At 43.7% G+C, this 21,300-nt stretch overlaps 1 protein-coding gene across 2 annotated transcripts in view; it reads right to left on the bottom strand.

Moving 5' to 3' along the window:
- The window catches only part of SPAG16 (sperm associated antigen 16), a 1,690,414-nt gene that overhangs the window by 1,470,048 nt on the left and 199,066 nt on the right, over positions 1–21,300 (bottom strand). For both annotated transcript variants that reach the window (XM_082260930.1, XM_082260929.1), the window contains exon 7: positions 5,347–5,464. In XM_082260930.1, coding sequence (XP_082117056.1) covers positions 5,347–5,464 — 118 coding nt within the window. The remainder of the gene's footprint in view (positions 1–5,346; positions 5,465–21,300) is intronic.

Below are 21,300 nucleotides of genomic sequence, written 5' to 3'. Positions count from 1 at the left end.
ACACGGTGACAGCTAGTTACCGTGTTCTCTGTTGACATTTGTGACCGGCTGTGATTGGACACAGCCGGTCACGTGGTAAAGAGCCAATTTCATTGGCTCTTTACCTAGATCGGGGATCAACGCGCATGGCAGAGAGAACGAGCGGCTCGTGCTGGAGCCGCTCATGTGATCGGCTGTGATTGACACAGCCGATCACATGGTAAACAGCCAATTTCTATTGGCTGTTTACCTTGATCAGGGATGGGCTATGTCCGAGGGATGAGCCTCATCCCTGATCGCTGCGATGCGCGCCCCCGGGGGCGCGCAGTAGCAGCTAGAGCGGGCGGACGTCATATGACGGCCGCCCGGAACGGTAAAGCCATCCTGCCGGCGTCATATTACTATGCGCCGGTATGGATGTGGTTAACTTCTATGCTTTGGGTCATTGTCCTGTTGCAACACCCATCTTCTATTGAGCTTCAGCTGATAGACAGATGGCCTTAAGTTCTCCTGCAAAATGTCTTGATAAACTTGGGAATTTATTTTTCCTTCGATGATAGCAATCTGACGCAGCAAAGCAGCACCAAACCATGATTCCCCCACCACCATACTTCACAGTTGGGATGAGGTTTTGATGTTGGTGTGCTGTGCCTCTTTTTCACCACACATAGTGTTGTGTGTTTCTTCCAAACAACTCAACTTTGGTTTCATCTGTCCACAGAATATTTTGCCAGTACTGCTGTGGAACATCCAGGTGCTCTTGTGCAAACTGTAAACGTGCAGCAATGTTTTGTTTGGACAGCAGTGGCTTCCTCTGTGGTATCCTCCCATGAAATCCATTCTTGTTTATTTTTTTTACGCATTGTAAATTCGCTAACAGGAATGTTAGCATTTTTGTAAGTCTTTAGCCGACACTCTAGGATTCTTCAACTCATTGAGCAGTCTGCGCTGTGCTCTTGCAGTCATCTTTACAGGACGGCCACTCCTAGGGAGAGTAGCAGCAGTGCTGAACTTTCTCCATTTATAGACAATTTGTCTTACCATGTACTAATGAACAGCAAGACTTTTGGAGATACTTTTAAAAACCCTTTCCAGCTTCATGCAAGTCAACAATTCTTAATCGTAGGTCTTCTGAGAGCTCTTTTGTGCGAGGCATCATTCACATCAGGCAATGCTTCTTGTGAAAAGCAAACCCAGAACTGGTGTGTGTTTTTTATAGGGCAGGGCAGCTGTAACCAACACCTCCAATCTCATCTCATTGATTGGACTGCAGTTGGCTGACATCTCACTCCAATTAGCTCTTGGAGATGTCATTAGTCTAGGGGTTCACATACTTTTTCCACCTGCACTGTGAATGTTTACATGGTGTGTACAATAAAAACATGGCAACATTTAATTCTTTGTGTGTTATTAGTTTAAGAAGACTGTGATTGTCTATTGTTGTGACTTAGATGATGATCAGATCACATTTTATGACCAATTTGTGCAGAAATCCATATCATTACAAAGGGTTCACATACTTTTTCTTGCAGCTGTAGCTATAACACATAAAAAATAGAGAAACAAAAAGCCAGAAACAGTCATCCATAGTAACTTGTGATCACTCACAGTTCTCAGGTTTCATATTTAATGGGGGGGAAAAAAAACACTGAATCTAATTGGTCACTATGGGCAACAGGTTAACTTTTGTTCCTATCCTTTTTTTTTTATAACTAGGCCCCACTTTAATTCATGTTTAGTACAGCTAGGTGTATGCTTTGCTGTGCCTATATTATGCGTTATGGAGTAATGGAGTATGTATTTAAAGTTTAATTTATATTTTAGGATTACCTCTAATAAACTAAAACTTTGAATCTCTATTATGTCAGTTGGGACAATACATGTCGATCAAATATGTTGTGTTTGGGAGCACTGTGTATTGGAGTAACTGAAGCATTTTTGTACAGACATTATTATAATAATGCAAAAATGCTAACAGAAACAAATAAAACAAAGCTAATGAGAGACCTGGGAGCACTGTAAGAGCAACTCTGGGCACATGAATAAGATGGGGTGACAAGGGAGAAAAAGAAGAGGTTTATCAGTGAACTAAAGTTTTTTATTGAGAATATATCTAAATACTAAAGCAAAGATAAATGAAGATGCCAGATTGTTTAAGGCTTTAGTAGAACAAGGTAATTGAACTCTATCCAGTGGACTATGTGGAGCTAGAGCAGAGATTGATAGAGAGAAGCAGAATTACCAAGGAAATGTATATTAGCTGAAATGCAGGATTAATACAGACTTAACAGGCTTTCTCTATGTAATAGAAGATAAAGGTGTTACAATAGTCAAGGTCTGATGTTATTAGAGCATGACCCAGTGTTTTAGATGTATCATGCATAACAAAAAGAATGGATGTGACAAGTTCTTTGAGGATATTATACAATTGTTAGAGCATGACCACGTGGGGAATGATAGGAAAGACTAAAAAGTTAAGCAGCTACTGAATCGGGATCATTAGTAATGTATCGGCATTCGCTATTTTAGGAAGGAAGGATGCATATTTAAAAAAGGGAAGAAAGATAAGCACTTTAGATAAATTTATGATACACTTTAAACTAACACAAAAACAGAAAAAAAAAAAAATATTCAGGCTTTTGCTTGAAAAGAGCAGAGAGGTTAAGCGCAGACAGTAGTTTGAGTAGCATTTGCATATTTTAGTATTGCTTTGTATGTGTACATGTAAAGCAGTGTGATGAGAGGCTGAAAATATAATTTATTTACATTTATTTTATACAATTACCTTTTTTCAGCAGCACTTAAACAGAGGAAATTATATATTTAACATCAGAAAAATGTTAGAGCATCACTGTAAGTTGCTAATAGGTGGCGTTGCAGGCCCACAAGTCTAGTTAGATTGTGCCAGTGTGCCATGAATTACCTCTTTTACAGCTCTTTGAACCATCTATTTTTGTATGGTTATGCAATTGTAGTTTGCAGTTTTGTCTCTCCAGATTCTATGTCTGTGCACCTTCACATTACTGGACTGAATATACCCATGTTCCTTTGCTTATGTTTGGATGTTGGCTCTTTTGGATCTTTTAAAAGCCTTACTTAATTTGTTGAATATTCTGAAATGTTTTTCTGACATCATGCCACATATAGACTGGCTATGTCATTCCATGTGGATAATACCTGGGTCAAAATTAAAACACCAAACAGATTTGTTTTCACTAAACACGTCAACTCAGTGGACAAAAATATAAAACGTAACAATCTGATCGTAACGTAATAAAATGTGGTATATGCATCAAAGAGAGTGGAAACATGGAGTACAAACCCTACAATGAGTCTGGTATTTGTTTCCCACCACAGACTGACACACTCTTATTAGAAGTATTTTTCATTGGGCTGAGACAGTGACAGCAAACACTGAGTCCAAGGACAAGAAATAAACACACCTTAGGAGAGATTTGAAAGCTTGTGGTTACTCAGACTGGGTTTTTTCAAAGCTGGAAAATCTCAAAGAAAGGCAGCGTGATATCTGCAGTCAAAGGCAGTAAAGAATACACCCATATATACTGTAGGTAGAAACATTGATCTACAAACTGATATTCTAGTGCTAGCTGCTCAGGTCAAGACTTACCAGCCTACCTAGACATAAAGAGAGCAAACGAAACTATCGAGAACAGAAAAGTACATATTTTGAACACAGAAGACACAGAACCTCACTAGATCAATAACAAAACACAAAATTTGGCAATACTGAATTAAACACACATTGACAAATAAATGTGCAAACACACTTTACCCCCTCATGAATAACTACACAAGCAGAACAGATTCCTTTAACAGTTTTGTTTATGCCATTTGCTAATCATGAGTGTACCCACCTTTTACTTTTTTTTTTTCCCTTTTTCTTATCTTGCTCATTTTCTCTCCTCACATCCTCAGCTCTTCTCCCTTGCACTGATTTTTCTATTCACTACCACCCCACTCCCGATTCCCGATGCATCCATATGTCTGCTCCTATTCCCCCTTAATGTATTCTTTCTTCCACTGCAGTTCATTAAATAAAAAAAGCCAAGGAGGTAATCTAGGTCATAATGAAACAATCTCTTAACAGAGGTAAAGGCCTCTGCCCTATGTGCCTGACAGGTAAATGACTGATCATGAATTTTGGTGATTGAACTTCCCATAAGGGAAATCCACCATCAGATGAAATGTTACTTGTGATAAAAAAAAGTTGGTTATACACACATAATCAGCAATAAGATACTTATTTTCAACCACTAGACTATTATGGAAGTTTGGGTTCTAGTTGTTCTACATAGAGTAGGTCACTGCTGCAAGGTATTGACCACGTTGAGAAGTTTGAATTTAGGTGTGCTGCCACTTCTCAACATGCCATAACTGCTAGGTTTAAACTAAGGAAGTTTTAAAAAGCTTTACACACATCGATTTGTGTTGCCATTTAGCCTAATACAATGACGATGATAGCCACAGACAAGGATTTCAAAAACAGAACTGAAATGATCTGCTCTATATTTATTTGCAAGGACATTGGGTTGAAGGGACTGTCATCAGGTTGGAGGGAGAAGGACAGACTCCTGCAGGTATGAAGTGCAGTTACCTAGAGGTGTATATACCTGCAACAGCCCTCCAACCTTTCCGGTTATGGCCAGCTGTACTTCGGTAACGCTCTGATACTATTAGTGCCAACTTGTCACTAAACCCCACCCACACACATTCCTTTTAGTCTGTCACTAATATGAGTGGCATCACCAGCTAATAGGAATATGCAAGAGGTAGTTAGGGGCTGGCAAGTTTTCACCCTTCTCTCTGGTTGTATGAGGTGGAAAGGAGCAGTGATGTCAAAATCATCACCTTGTCCAAACAGAGAATACCCTGTATTGATTCAAAAAGAATACAAGGCAGTCCATGAATGGTGGTGGTACTCAGTGAGCAACCTCATGTAGTCAGTATGCAGTGGGGCAGCCACCCACTTAGAACCTGAGCATGACCCAGAAGATGGAGGCTAAGCACTGCTTTAATAGTGCAGAATACTACAGCAAGAAGAACTATACTTGAATAGAAACACATACAGTATGTTTACTGTATTTTCTTTTGTCTTGGCCATTGTTTAATGCCTTTGTGTTGCTTTGCTGACATTTTAGTAATAATTCATTTCTTTGGTCCCAGTATGGTACAATTTTCTTATTGAGATCCTTGGATTTAAAAGTTTAACTTCTGCTTCAGGGTGTTAGCTGGTTGTATTTGTAGATATCAGTGGCAGCTCCTTTGTAAACAGTCTGCTTTTTCCTTAAATTGGTGTTATTTTTTTAAAATCATGTTAAGCAGTGGAAATTTACTGGGTTGCATTACCTCTCCAACAGCTCGGTCCCTCTCCAGGCTGGTCAGCATCTTCTGTCGCAAAACTGTTTGGTACTTCTCATGCAGCTGCCTCAGCAGTGGTTCGTAAGATGCATAATGAGCCTTCAGTCTTTTTCAGAGCAAAAAAGAGAACACAAAGTCAACACCAACTATTCATAGTCACATGTTCGAGAAAGACATTAATAATCTATAAACCTTCAGTTGGATTGATGGTGGGCCATGATGGAGTTTGTGGCTCCCTGCTTTAAAACATACGCCTGTTCTAAAGAATACCAACATATTTTAAAGAAGCAAAAAAACTTGAATGGTGCTTCACAGCACACATTATAGAAGAAAAACAATTTGCATAAATATCAAATCTGCAGCTGGTACACATATGCATAATTACGATCATAATAAAGTTTACTGGCCGTACTGTGGTTTACAAGAAAGAAATGATACAAGTAGGCAGTATACAGCCAAGTGCCAGGTGGTCTATAACAATTGCTTTAAAATGTCCCTAAATCTATGGGTTTACCGAGGTGGATCACTTCTTCCAACACTAAGCACATATTTAAATTTGTTTGCCTAGCCGACATATTTATTGTTCAGTAACACACCAATATAATGCTTGTGATTACCTACATCTTGAAACTTGTATCCGCATGTGGTTGTTACCATGTGCGCAGACAGGTAGATTTGAAGAATCCATTGATCCTAATTAATTTGCAATCTACGGTTTATATTGGTTCACACAGTACTAAAGCGATAAAGACTTAACACATTTACAACAAACCCATAAGAATTTTTATATTGGGTTTCCATTGACCTGCTGTTTGTTCATTAATTCTGTTGGTGTGAGCATATGGCAAATTTAGCATAGTAAAGCTTCTGGGCTGTTGAAACAATCGGTCTACATATGGTGCACAAAAGGTTGCACTGGGAAACTTGTTTGCTGTTGCTAGTGATTAAGCGTTTTGGAAATTTTCACCCAACTATCTGTTCAATTATGTAGAGATGCACAAAAATCAAAAGCACTTTCCATTATTTCTTTATAAGAAAATAACTTACAAAGTGCACAAGCTTGGAACAGTGTCTAGCCATTGTAAACCATACATGTACTAAGAGAAATTCACAGGCTGCCACTTCTGGCTTATAAAAAAATGTTAGCTTCCTGGCTTTTATTCTGACTGTGTCCACAATCCTTTTGAATCACTGTACCAAATGAGGTCTGTGAGGGATACAATACTGTCTCCTGTGTATCACTATCTATTGCACAAAATGCAGTTTAATTCATCACTATACCCCTCTGCAGAGCTTTTCTCTGTAAAGTGCCCCAACTATTAAAGATCAAATAAACTTTCACTTTTAGTCAGAAAAATAGATTTATTTTGCATTTAAAGATATGCAAAGTTAGTTTGTTTTTTCTTTATAACATAGCCACATTCTAAGAAAAAAAAAGCCTGCCCCCTGCCAGCATGCTGCAGAGAAGGGCCCTTGCTATCTGTGTGGAATCAGTGGTCTCACTGAATAGGCCTTAAATGCCTCCAGCTTTATTAAAGCAGGAGCTCTCCAATCAGAAAGGAGCATGAGCCTTACTGATTGCAGAGCTATATGTCAGAAAATATTTTTCAATTAAGCTGCTGCTGCATTTAACAAAAAGAAGTGCACATAATCTGTGGTTACACAGGTTTGATTGTGATCCCTATTAAAATTACTCTATAGCCCCTATATCAAAACAAGTACAGCATAAATTTAAGTGGTTTTAATGCAGAATGTACATATTTAAACATCACTACCCTACTGCATTCAGCTCATTGCTAGTCTGTACAGACAATTGGAAAGAGAGTGCTGTCAGGAGCACAAAATAGCTGTATCACAGTGATTTTCTCTGCTTCATTCTCAGTGAATGCATGATTAACCCACCTGCCATGAAATGACACCAACAGAGTTTACTATAAACCTCTGCATCATTTTTAAAATCACTTTATACACTTATACTGAAGCATATTGCAGAGGCACAGTACCAAATTAGAGGATGTTTTGTCCTCCTGGCTGTGGAACACAGGCATAAATAATTCAGAAGTAGATTCATAATAAATCCCACTGAAATCAAAAGGATTGTTTTCTTCAGTAACTCAAGAGGCTTATATGTATATGTTTCCATGCAGTTTGGAGCTCACCGTTCCCATACATAAACATGGGGATGCACAGCACTTGGCCTGTCTTTTACCTGCATGCTGTAAAATAACAGTATGCCTGGCAGACTGCAGATATGGACTGATAAGGAATATTGTCCAAAAGGTACTTGTATATTTATTTTAGGTTCCAGAACTTCTATTAGATAATGGGACAGTAGTGATGTCATCCCTCCATAATTAATAAAACTAAAAATGTAAATCTCTACCCCCCAATGTCCTCCTGATAAAATAAATAATTGAATCAGCAGACCTCAGGTGCATGGCTACATAGTTAGTCTCGTTGAAAAAATGTCATACAGTTTTAAAACAAAAAAAAAAAAAAAAAACACGCACACAAATCGAAAACTTTCATATACACAATGCTATACCTACAGTTGGTCCTGGGGAAGGCAAAAAAAAAAAGGCCCATTAATGCATGATCCAATATGCTTCAGCGGGGAAAATAAATCCTTCCCAATCCCCCAAAGAGGCAACTGGATATTCCCTGGATTAACTTTACCTATTAAAATATTTGGAGGTTAAACATCTTTTCCTCAAGGTTGTAATAAGCTCCCCCCTGTCCTCTGATGACCTTAAAGTGAATACATCTACATCAAGTTCACTATATGAGCCACTAATGTATTGATTAGGGTTGAGTACCGGACTTTAGGGTTTTTGGTACCTGGACCCGAACATCTTACTGTATGTTCGTTATCGAGTTTGGTGTTTGGCAATTTATTGGTGTGTTAAAAAAAAAAAAGATGCAGGGCAGCCAATCCACAAGCGTTTAACTGGTGTGCCCTTAGAAGCCATCACAGCCATGCCTACTAATGGCATGGCTGTGATTGGCCAGTGCAGCATGTGACCCAGCCTCTATATAAACTGGAGTCCCATAGCGCCGCACTTCACTCTCCTATATCTAGTGTAGGGAAAGGCTGCCGCTGCTGCTTTGAGGGAGAGAATAGGATAGAACAGAATCTTTATTCTTTAATCAGAACTTCAACTCAGCGATCTACATAGATTTTGTTGTGTACTAGGGAAAGGCTGTGGCTGCTGCTTTGAGGGAGAGAATAGGAGGAGGACAGAATCTATATTCTTTAATCAGAACTCACAGCGATCTACATAGATTTTGTTGTGTGGGTGCAGTGCACAATCTTTTTACCCTGCCCTGATCCCAGTCACAGAGAAAAAATACTTTTATCCGTCTGTTAGTTAGGTGGGCGGCGGGGGGGCATTTTATGCAAGCTCAGTGTACCAGCATATTCAGTGTGCGTTTTAAACTATTTATAGCTATAATTTAATGGGTTTTTAAAAACACCCTTTTTGGGCTAAAATCCACAATTGTATAGCCCTTGCTTGCTGCATCTGTATGTGTAGAATTCAAGCGCTATATTATATACTGCTGTCATATTGGGTTATTAAAAAAAACACCCTTTTTTGGGCAAAATACACAATTTTACAGCCCTTGCTTGCTGCATGTTTGATAAAAACAAGCTTGAAATACTGCAATCATTTTCAGGGTTTGAAAAAACACCCATTTATGGCAATACCCTCCATCTTGGGGCTCTGCCGCATTATTCAGTTAGCATTTTAAGCTATAATTTTCTAGGTTTTTAAATAACACCCTTTTTGGGCTAAAATCCACAATTTTATAGCCCTTGCTTGCTGCATCTGTACGTGTAGAATTCAAGCTGCTGTCATATTGTGTTAGTAAAAAAACACCCTTTTTGGGCAAAATACACAACATACTGTTGTTCTATTCTGCCATTCAAAAAACACCCATTTAGGGCAAAAAAAATAATTTTGCAGCATTTGCTGCATATGTTACTGTGAGATACACCCTTTAGATACTGTTGATCTATTTTGCTACTCAAAAAACACCCATTTAGGGGAAAAATCTTAAATTGCGGCCTAGTCTGTATCTGTACGTGTGAGATACACTCTTTAGATACTGTTGTTCTATCCTGCTATTCAAAAAACACCCATTTAGGACAAGATCCTAAATTTGAGAAATATGAGTAGGGACTCAGGTGCCAAGTTGAGGAGTAGGACCTCCAAGGTAGAATTTTCAGAAATACTACCTGTACCTCGAGCCGCACCAGAGAGGCAGCGGGAGATTAGGGAAGTTAACAAGTGGCTGAGGAGCTGGTGTAGTAAGAAGGGTTTCGGGTTCATGGAGAACTGGGCTGACTTCTCAGTCGGCCACCGGCTCTTTGGTAGGTACGGATTGCACCTAAATGGGGAGGGTGCAGCCGTACTGGGTGAGAGGATGACCATAAAGTTAGAGGGGTTTTTAAACTAGGTGATGGGGGGGAGGGTACAGATGTAGAATTAGCCAGCGGGGAGTAAGACTCAGAGGGCACAAATGGGGACATTAGTGGTAGGGTGTTTAGAGTACCTAAATCCAAGGTGGGTATGGGGAAAAATAACAAGAGCAGCCTAAAAACAACATCAAACGAGGATATATGCAACCGGTCAAAATTACGAGGTTTGTATACCAATGCCAGAAGCCTGGCTAACAAGATGGGAGAGCTGGAGCTGCAGATGTTTGAGGAGGACTTAGATTTTGTGGGGATAACAGAGACTTGGTTTGACAACTCTCATGACTAGATGGCGACCATTCAGGGGTACTCCCTTTATCGCAGAGATAAAGATAAAAAAGGGGGAGGGGTATGTCTATATATTAAGAACAGTGTACAGGTAAATATGAGGGATGATATTAATAATGGAGCTATGGACGAGGCAAAATCCCTATGGGTAGAACTTAAAGGGGAAGGCACTATAGGGAGGGTAATATTGGGCGTATGTTATAGGCCCCCCAACCAGAGGGAGGAGGGGGAGGCAGACCTCCTTTTACAGATAGGATTGGCAGCAAGGATGGGAAATGTCATTATATTTGGGGACTTTAATTATCCAGATATAGACTGGGCAGAAGGAACCGCACATTCAGCCAAGGCTCGGCAAATGTTTTGCAGGACAATTTTATGGGTCAGATGGTGAACGCACCGACAAGAAACAGTCAAACAACTTGACCTACTGATTACCAACAATTCAGACCTGCTTACAGATATAGAAATACGGGGCAACTTAGGAAACAGTGACCATAGGTCAATACGTTTTACTATTAATTATAGTATTAGGAAACACAAGGGTAATATAAGGACACTGAATTTCAAAAGAGCCGATTTCCCAAAACTGCGCTCTCTGCTAGAAAATATCATATGGGATAGAACACTGGGAACAAAGAACACGGAGGAAAAATGGGAGTGCTTCAAGAGCATACTAAACAAAGGGATTGGCCAGTGCATTCCAAAGAGAAATACATTTAAAAGAGCCAAACAAAAGCTTGGGTGGCTAAACTCCAACATAAAAATGCATATTAATACTAAAGAAAAGGCCTTCAAAAAATACAAGGCTGAGGGGTCATTGGCAGCATTCAAGCATTACAAAGAGTGTAATAAGAAATGTAAAGGCAAAATCAGGGCGGCTAAAATAGAACACGAGAGACATATAGCGGAAGAGAGTAAAAAGAACCCCAAAAAATTATTTAAGTATAGAAACAGTAACAAAGCGAGGCCAGAACACATTGGCCCCATAAAAGACGACAAAGGAAATTTGACCACAGAGGACAGGGAAAAGGCGAAAGTGTTAAATAATTTCTTCTCTTCAGTCTTCACAAAAGAATCGGGGGGGCTACACTAACCCAGCTTGTAATGCTAAACTAAATAATACACCTCAGGAAGTACCCCCATGGCTAACAGAATATAGACTTAGAACTAAACTAGAGAAACTTAACATAAATTAATCACCGGGACCGGATGGCTTGCACCTGAGGGTTCTTAAAGAGCTCAGCCAGGTGATTGCCAGACCATTATTCTTAATCTTTAAGGATAGTCTACTGATGGGTATGGTGCCAGCTGATTGGAAAAAAGCCAACGTGGTACCAATATTTAAAAAAGGGCCGAGATATATCCCGAGTAACTATAGGCCGGTCAGCCTAACATCAGTAGTCTGCAAGATTTTGGAGGGGATGTTAAGAGACTATATACAAGACTTTAATGAAAATGGTATTATTAATAGTAATCAGCATGGATTCATGAAAAATCGTTCTTGCCAAACCAATCTATTAACCTTCTACGATGAAGTGAGCTGCCACCTAGATAAAGGTAAGCCTGTGGATGTGGTGCATCTGGACTTTGTAAAGGCCTTTGACACCATTCCCCACAAACGCTTACTGTTCAAATTAAGGAATGTAGGTATGGACCATAGGGTGAGTACCTGGATAGAGAATTGGCTCCAGGGGAGAGTCCAGACGGTGGTGATTAATGAGGAGTACTCGGATTGGGCGGGTGTGGAAAGTGGGGTCCCCCAAGGTTCTGTCCTGAGACCAATCCTGTTAAATTTATTCATAAATGATCTTGAGGAGGGGATATCTAGAACAATCTCAGTATTTGCAGAGGATACTTAACTAAGCATGCCAATATCTTCGATACAGGATGTGGAAACCTTACAAGCGGACCTGAACAAAATAATGGGGAGGGAAACTACATGGCAGATGAGGTTTAATGTAAAGTAATGCACTTGGGCGTCAGAAACACGAAAGCAAGCTACTCACTAGGGGGGAAACCTCTGGGTGAATCTAAGATGGAAAAGGACCTGGGGGTTCTGATGAACAACAGGCTTGGCAGTGGCATGCAATGCCAAGCCACTGCAAGCAAAGCCAACAGAATACTGGCATTCATAAAAAAAGGGGATTCACTCCAGAAATAAAGAAATTATTCTACCACTCTACAAGACGCTGGTCCAGCCACATCTGGAGTATGCTGTCCAGTTCTGGGCACCGGTCCTCAGGAAGGATGTGCTGGAACTGGAGAGAGTCCAGAGAAGGGCAACAAAAATAATTAGGGGAATGGAGGACATCAGCTATGAGGAAAGACTACAAGCACTGAACTTCTTCTCTCTGGAGAAGAGACGATTGAGGGGGGATATGATATCCATGTACAAATACTGTACTGGCGACCCTAGCATAAGGAACAAACTTTTAAGAGAAAGGGAATACAATAAGACACAATACAATAAGACACGTGGCCACTCACTAAAACTAGAGGAAAAACGGTTTAACCTTCAAATAAGTAAGGGGTTCTTCACTGTCAGAGCAGTAAGGATGTGGAATTCTCTTCCACAAGCAGTGGTATCAGAAGGGAGCATCGATAGTTTCAAAAAAACTATTAGATGGGCACCTTAAAAGACCACAACATACAGGGGTATACAATGTAAGGTTAACAGCAAACACACACACATCGTAGGTTGAACTGGATGGACGGATGTCTTTTTTGAACCTCACAAACTATGTGTTATGAGGCAGGTGGAAGCCTGTCGTGCAGAGAAGGCTTACCGTTGCGGGTGGGCGGAGCTTGGTTGGAAACCCGAGGTGAGTAGCACAGGCTAACCTGAGGTGCGGGGTCTAAGCATCCACCGGTCTTCACCAGGGCCTCTGAAGGTGAGGATGGATTTGGCTGCAGGTGGATACCAGGTCGCGGTCCCCAGGGTCGCCCCACCAGGGGGTAACCGGTCAAGGTCCGAAGGTGGATGAGCCGACAAGGAGAATCCAGAAGAGTAGTCAAGACGAGCCGGGATCAGGACAGGCAGCAAACAAGCGAAGTCAGGGACGAGCCAAATGTCAACAGGTATCAGACAGGAAATCAACAGGAAGCAGGTTCAAAACACAGGAGAGCTAAAGACAACACAGCAAAGTGCAGTGCTGTTGAGCTGTTTAAATAAGGCAGCCTGTTTGCCAATTATTGCAATTAGTCTGCTCTGGATTAACCCTTTAGGTTGCAGACAGCACATCATGACACACATCAGTGTGCTCAGGAAGCGTTCCTAAAATTGCCCCCCCCCCTTAAGGGCAACTTCCGGGCGCCCAACAAACTGCTTTTCTGAGGATGGGCAAGAAAAAAACGCCTGGATTAAATCTGCAGCATGGATGTTCCGCTCCGGTTCCCAGGAATTTTCTTCCGGCCCATAGCCTTTCCACTTGATCAGGTACTGGAGCTGGTTACCTCTCTTCCGACAGTCAAGTATGGCCTCCACTTCATACTCCACGTCTTCATCAATAATCACAGGTTTGGGAGGTCCAGACTTATCTCCTTGTGGCCAGACAAGGAGACCATGGGAAGAGGAGGGGTTTCCTGGGTCACAGGTCCAGATTTAATGTGGGATCCATCAGCCAGAAAGATGGTGAGGCCTTGGGTCTTCAGCTGGAGAGGTATGCTGTGTTGAGCAGCGAAGGTGCAATCAATAAAGCAGCTGCAGGCTCCTGAATCAATGATCGCTGTAACCGGGACGGGACCTTCCGAGAGCTGTAATGACACAGGGAAAGCTAGGTGAGAGGTATTGGTAACAGATGCCACACAACTGGGTGGAGGAACAGAACGAAACTTGCAGAGTTTTGCAGGGCAGGAATGCACATAATGGCCGGCTTCTCCACAATAGAGACAGAGGTTACCCATTTGCCGACGACACCTCTCTTCTGGAGACAGGGCTGGTCGCATGATCCAGAGTTGCATGGGTTCAGGCATATCTGGAGTGGCACCGGAAGGAGCAGGACAGACAGGGACTGGTCCAGTCGGGGAAAAACGTGCGGGAGTAGTCACCCGTGGCAGCATCCAGGTTGGCCGAAACTGTTGTGGAGGCCGCTCTGCCCGGCGCTCTCGGAGCCGGCGATCTATCCGAATGACCTGGGAAATCAGATCTTCCAGGGTGTCAGATATACCCACTCTGGCTAGTTCATCCTTCAGTCCTTCAGATAAGCCCAGGCAGTGCCGCCTCGTTCCAGGAGGTATTGGAACTCAGGCGGCGGAAGTCGGTGACGTAGTCCTCGACGGGCCTGCGACCCTGCTGGAGAACATGAAGTGCAGCTCCTGCGGTGGAGGACCACTGCGGATCATCATAAAGTTGAGCCATGGCCGTAAAAAATGATGATAGTGAGTCCAGATGGGGACTGCTCTCCTCTAGAAGCCGATGGGCCCAGGATTGAGGCTCGCCTAGGAGCAAAGAAACGACAAACCCCACCATGGTGACCTCCAGGGAAAAGGTCCGGGGCTGCAAGGAGAAGTACAATTGGCAGGCATTACGGAAGGCTCGGAATTACCCCGGTCTCCGGAGAATTTTTCGGGGTTGGGAACACGGGGTTCCGGTGGCAACATCACTACCGTGGGACTAGGAGCAGATCCTGTGGACGCTGCAGAGGTGGACGGAGCTGATAACACTGGAGGGTTCCCCGGAAGAGTGGTGGATTGTAATCGTCCCTCTAGCTGTGTGTAACCATCCTGGAGGGTCTTCATGGCTTGTGACAGGGCTGCGAGGTGCTGGCAAATTTCCTCCAACGGTGAGGCCTGTCTTGCAGGCTCCGACATGGCTGTGTTGTACTGTTATGAGGCAGGTGGAAGCCTGTTGTGCAGAGAAGGCTTACCGTTGCCGGTGGGCGGAGCTTGGTTGGAAACCCGAGGTGAGTAGCACAGGCTAACCTGAGGTGCGGGGTCTAAGCATCTTCACCAGGGCCTCTGAAGGTGAGGATGGATTTGGCTGCAGGTGGATACCAGGTCGCGGTCCCCAGGGGGAAACCGGTCAAGGTCCAAAGGTGGATGAGCCGACAAGGAGTAGTCAAAACGAGCCGGGATCAGGACAGGCAGCAAACAAGCGAAGTCAGGGACGAGCCAAAGGTCAACAGGTATCAGACAGGAAATCAACAGGAAGCAGGTTCAGAACACAGGAGAGCTGAAGACAACACAGCAAAGTGCAGTGCTGTTGAGCTGTTTAAATAAGGCAGCCTGTTTGCCAATTATTGCAATTAGTATGCTCTGGATTAACCTTTTAGGTTGCAGACAGCACATCATGACACACATCAGTGTGCTCAGGAAGCGTTCCTAACACTATGTAACTATGATACGTCAAATGAGGGACGTGGCCCCGGTCGTGGTGCTGCTGGTGGAGCTCCTGTTGCAAGGAGAGGACATGGTCGATCTGTGCCAGCTACACGCACAAGTAAAAACACCTTCCTCAGGTGCGAGTAGGCGACAGAACCTGCAGCAGTATTTGGTCGGGCCTAATGGGGCTCTAGGAATAATAAGGGCAGAACAAGTACAGTCGATAGTAGATTGGGTTGCTGACAGTGCCTCCAGTGCCATCACACCCAGTCTCCTGCTGAAAGATCAGAGTTGGCACCTGCAGCCGATGTCCATCAGTCTTTCACCTCACCCCCTTGCAAATCAGCCAAGCAGTCTGAGCCCCAAGTCATGCAGCAGTCTCTTCTGCTTTTTGAGGACTCTGTTAGCATGGTTTCCCAGGGCCATCCACCTAGACCTGCCCCAGAAGAGAAAGAGATTGAGTGCACTGATGCCCAACCACTTATGTTTCGAGTACATGGGAGGACCATCGCAGCACGTCTCGGATGATGATGAAACACAGGTGCCAACTGCTGCGGCTTTCGGAATTGTGCAGACCGACAAGGAGGGCAGGGGTGAAGACTGGGTTGAAGATGATGTGGAGGACGATGAGGTCTTTGACCCCACATGGAATCAACGTCATGCAGGTGACCGGTTTAGTTTGGAGGAAGAGGCGGTGGTCGCACAGAGCCACCAGCACAGGAGAAGAGGGAGCAGGGTGCAAAAGCAGAGCGCCTGTCCCCTAGACAGTACGCCTGCTACTGCCCAACTTGGCAAAGGGACCAAGCACACCAAAGCCAGCTCCAAGGAGTTGTCTAGCGTGGCAGTTCTTCAGACAATGTACTGATGACAAGACACGAGTGGTTTGCACGCTGTGCAATCAGAGCCTGAAGCAAGGCATAAACCTTGTCAACCTGAGCACAATCTGCATGACCAGGCATCTAAGTGCAAAGCACGAGCTGCAGTGGAGTAAACACCACAAAAACCAAGAAAGGACTCTGGCTCCTCCTGCTTCCTCTTCTGCTGCAGTCTCGGCCTCTTCATCCACCTCTGTAGTGACAGTGGCACCTGCCACCCTGCACAGAGGGTCAGCCAGCAACACCACCACATGGGTCACCAACCATCTCCACAATGTCCCATGGAAGCGTTCAGCTCTCTATCTCCCAAACACTGGAGCGGAAGAGGAAGTATCCCCCTACCCACCCGTGATCCCTGGCCCTGAATGCCAGCATTTCAATATTCCTGGCCTTTGAAATGCTGTCATTCTGTCTGGTGGAGTCCTACTCCACTTCCTCATCCTCTACCGCCTCCTCATCTGGTCAGTGTAACACCTTCACCGCCAACTTCCGCACAGCCAGGGGTAAACGACAGCAGGCAGTTTTAAAACTTGCCTGTTTGGGGGAAAAACCCCACACCACGCAGGAGTTGTGGAGGGGCATTGAACAACAGACCGATGAGTGGTTGGTGCCAGTGAGCCTCAAGCTCAGCCTGGTGGTGTGCGATAATGGGCGAAATCTCGTAGCAGCTCTGGGCCTAGCCGGTTTGACACACATCCCTTGCCTGGCGCATGTGCTAAATTTGGTGGTGCAGAGGTTCCTTAAAAATTACCCCGATATGTCAGAGCTGCTGCAAAAAGTGCGGGCCGTCTGTGCGAACTTTCAGCATTCTCACCCTGCTGCTGCTTGCCTGTCAGCGCTGCAGCGTAACTTCGGCCTTCCCGCTCATCACCTCATATGTGACGTGCCCACAAGAGTTAAACTCCCCCTTGCACATGCTGGCCAGACTGTGCGAGCAGCAGCAGGCGATAGAGGAGTCTCAGCTGCAGCACGCACGCGAGAGTCGCTCTGCAGAACAGCACCAGTTCACCACCAATAACTGGGCCACCATGCGAGACCTGTGTGCCTTGTTCGCCATGTTTGGAGTACTCCACCAACATACCCAATGCCAATGACGCCGTTCTCAGCGTTACTATCCCACTTCTATGCCTCCTTGAAAAAACAATTCGGGCGATGATGGAAGAGGATGTGGCACAGGAGGAGGAGGAAGAGGGATAATTTCCAAGGCTTTCAGGGCAGTCATTCACAAGTGGCTCCAAGGGTGGGTTCCTGTACCCACAAACGCCAGGTACACAATTGTCCAGCAAGGGCACAGTTCTGGAGGATGCCGAGGTGGAGGATGAGGAGGAGAAGATGGAGGAGGAGAAACCATGTTCACAGCAGGGTAGCACCTAGACCAGCTCATGGCAATCACTGGTACATGGCTGGGGGGATACAGAGCATAAAGACGATACACCTCCCACAGAGGACAGCTTTTCATTGCCTCTGGGCAGCCTGGCACACATGAACGATTACATGCTGCAGTGTCTCCGCAATGACCGCCGAGTTTCCCACATTATAACTTGTGCTGATTACTGGGTGGCCACGCTGCTGGATCCCCGTTACAAGGACAACGTACCTTTCTTAATTCCATCACTGGAGCGTGATCATAAGATGCGCGAGCACAAGAGCACGCTGGTAGACGCGCTGCTGGTGGCATTCCCACCTGACAGCGGGGGGCACAGTGGAAGCACAAGGCAGAGGAGGAGGAAGAGGTAGCCAACGCAGCCGGGGCACCACCAGCACCTCAGAAGGCAGGGTTAGCATGGCCAAAATGTGGAAAAGCTTTGTCAACACGCCGCAACAATCAACACCACCAGCTGATATGGAACGTCTTAGCAGGAGGCAGCATTTCACCAACATGGTGGAGCAGTATGTGTGCACACGCCTAGACGTACTGAAAGATGGGTCTGCCCCCTTCAACTTCTGGGTCTCCAAATTGGGCATATGGCCTGAGCTTACCCTTTACGCCTTGGAAGTGCTGGCCTGCCCTGCAGCCAGTGTATTATCTGAACGTGTATTTAGCACGGCAGGGGGGGGGCGTTATCAGTCATGCGCAGCCACCTGTCCAGCGCCAATGTGGACAAGCTCACATTCATTAAAATGAACCAGGCATGGATCCAACAGGACTTGTCCGTACCTTTTGCAGAATAGACATGTATATCGACCTTACCCAGCCATTGTTATATTTTTGATCTTTCTCACTCTTTTGGGGTGTACCCTAATTTAGAAAAAAATAAAATTAAAAACAAAAACCAGTGTTGGCTACTCGTCCTCCTACACCGCTGCCACTTCCACCTACACTGCCACATCCACCACCACCTCAACCTTCTACTCCATATGGACATACATCAAGATTATTATTTTTTATTTTTATGTATTATGTTAATTTAAGTTATTTCCTTATCCACATTTGTTTGCAGAACACTTACCATGCTCTTAACAACATTCTGCTGCCATTTTCAGCCCTCTAGCCCTTTCCATTACTTTTTTAGAGCCATTTTAGTGCTCAAAAGTTCGGGTCCCCATTGACTTTAATGGGGTTCGGGTTCAAGTTCGGGTTAAGTTCGGGTGCCGAACTCGAACTTTTTTGCGAAGTTCGGTCGAACCCGTCTAACCTGAACATCCAGGTGTCCGCTCAACTCTAGTATTGATACAGGATGATCATATCTCCCCCTTAATCTTCTCTTCTCATGAGAGAATACATTTAGTTCAGCTAATCTTTCCTTATAGCGGAGCTCCTCAATGCCTCTTATCAGTTTGGTTTCCCTTCTCTGCACTTTCTTCACTTCCCTATTATTCTTTTTCGGAACTGGCACCCAAAACTGAACTGCATAATCTAGATGAGGTGTTACTAATGATTTGTACAAGGGCAAAATGAGGTGTCTCTTTCTCGCTCTCTCTGCAGTCCATACCTCTTAATACAAAAAAGGATTTTGCTTGCTTTAATAACCGCAGCTTGGCATTACATGCAAATATTAAAAGTAGTACTATAGGCAAAATGTTATTTTTAATTTTGGATAGAACAAGGGAGTATTATAACCCTTGTCAGTTTTTTGTTTTTTTTTGCAATTTTTGTCATACTGGGGACAAGTACCTTCACTTTCTGTCCCATATCCTACCAGGAATTGAGAGCAAATCCCTGCAAATTGCTTGGGGACCCCCAGGTCACCAGAAATAATGTCCCCAATGGAAGATTTCCCCTCTATTACCTTTCTGGGGACAACCCAAAATGTGGGATTTTCTTTTAGTTTTCAACTATAATGGTAAACAGGACAAATAAAGAGGGGGAATCTTCTTAACAGGGACACAGACTGTAATAAAAACTGACAGGGGTTCTAATCGCTCTCCACACTATCCAAAATTAAAAAAAGTTTTGCCTTAAGTTATACTTTAAGCCTATGATCTACCATAAGACCCAGATCCTCCATCATGGATTCTCCCCAGTTGTACTCTTCCTTGCATGTATGATTCAAGCATGTAGGTGCAGATGGGCAACCATGCCATTTTGCAGTGCCCGGTCCCCCTCCACACTTCAAAGCACAATAAATTCAATACAACTGCATTGGGCCCACATGCTAAATGGAATTGGAGTTTGAGAGGGTTGATTGAGCACAAAATGAAAATACCTAAATGTACTACGTAAGCCCCCTTTATGGATCACTGCCTGGCCGAGGTAAAGGGGCTTACAGAATGCAATGAATCTACGAGCTATGCCATGTAAGCTCAGCCAAGACGGACAGGTCAAAGTGGAGAACTCTGACAAAACGTGATCCACAGGAGAAGGAAATGGCAGCCCACTCCAGCATGCTTGCCAAGAAAACCCCATAAACAGAAATAAATAGCTAACAGATATGACACCGGAAGAGAAGTCTCCCAGACAGGAAGGTGTCCAATGTGCTACTGGGGAAGAGTGGAGGGCAATTTCAAGTAGCTCCAGAACTAATGAAATGGCTGGGCCAGAGTTGCAAGGACTCAGCTGTGGGAGATTCTTCCCAGAATGGGAGATTGGAATGTTAAAGTAGGAAGTCAAAGCATATCCGGAATAACAGGTTAATATTGCCTTTGAGTACAAAATGAAGCAGGACAAAGGCCAATAGAGTTTTGTCAAGAAAACACACTGATAAACAACAAACACTCTTTTCCAACAGCCAAAGATGTGACTCCACACATGGACATCGCCGGATGGTCAATACAGAAATCAGATTGATTATATTCTCTGCAGTCAAAGATGAAGAAGCTCTATAGAGTCAGTCAAAACAAGTCCAGGAGCGAACTGTGGCTCAGACCACGAGCTTCCTATGGCAAAATTCAGGCTTAAATTTAAGAAAGTGGGAAACACCACTAGACATTTCAGATAGGATCTAAATCGGATCCCTTGTGAATACTCAGTGGAGGTGACAGATTTAAGGGATTAGATCTGATAGACAGAGTGCCTGAAGAACTATGGAAGCAAGTGTGTAACATTGTACAAGACGTATCAATGAAATCATCCCAAAGAAGAAGAAATGCAAGAAAGCAAAGTGGCTATCTGATGAGGCCATACAAATAGCTGAACAAAGAAGAAAGACAAGAGGCAATGGAGAAAGGGGAAAATATTCCAAACTGAATGCAGACTTCGAGGATAGCAAGAAGACCCAAAAAGACCTTAAACAATCAATGCAAAGAATTAAAAGGAAAACAAATCCAAGAGCTGAATGTCCCATATAACTCGGATGATGCAGTCACTGACTTTGAACCAGATATCCTGGAAAGTGAAGTTAAGTGGGCCTTAGAAAGCATTACTAATAACAAAGCTAGTGGAAGTGATGGTATCCCAGCTGAGTTATTCAAAATCTTAAAAGACGATTCTGTTAAAGTTCTGCACTCAATATGTCAACAAATTTGGAAAACTCAACAATGGCCACATGACTGGAAGAGGTCCATTTACGATCCGATACATTTGAATGTTCAAACTACCGTATG

The sequence above is a fragment of the Pelophylax lessonae genome (assembly GCF_965119305.1).
Source record: "Pelophylax lessonae genome assembly, chromosome: 6".
Classification (NCBI taxonomy): Eukaryota; Metazoa; Chordata; class Amphibia; order Anura; family Ranidae; genus Pelophylax; species Pelophylax lessonae.
Note: the sequence above shows the minus strand (reverse complement) of the source record. Positions and strands in the feature narration are given on the sequence as shown.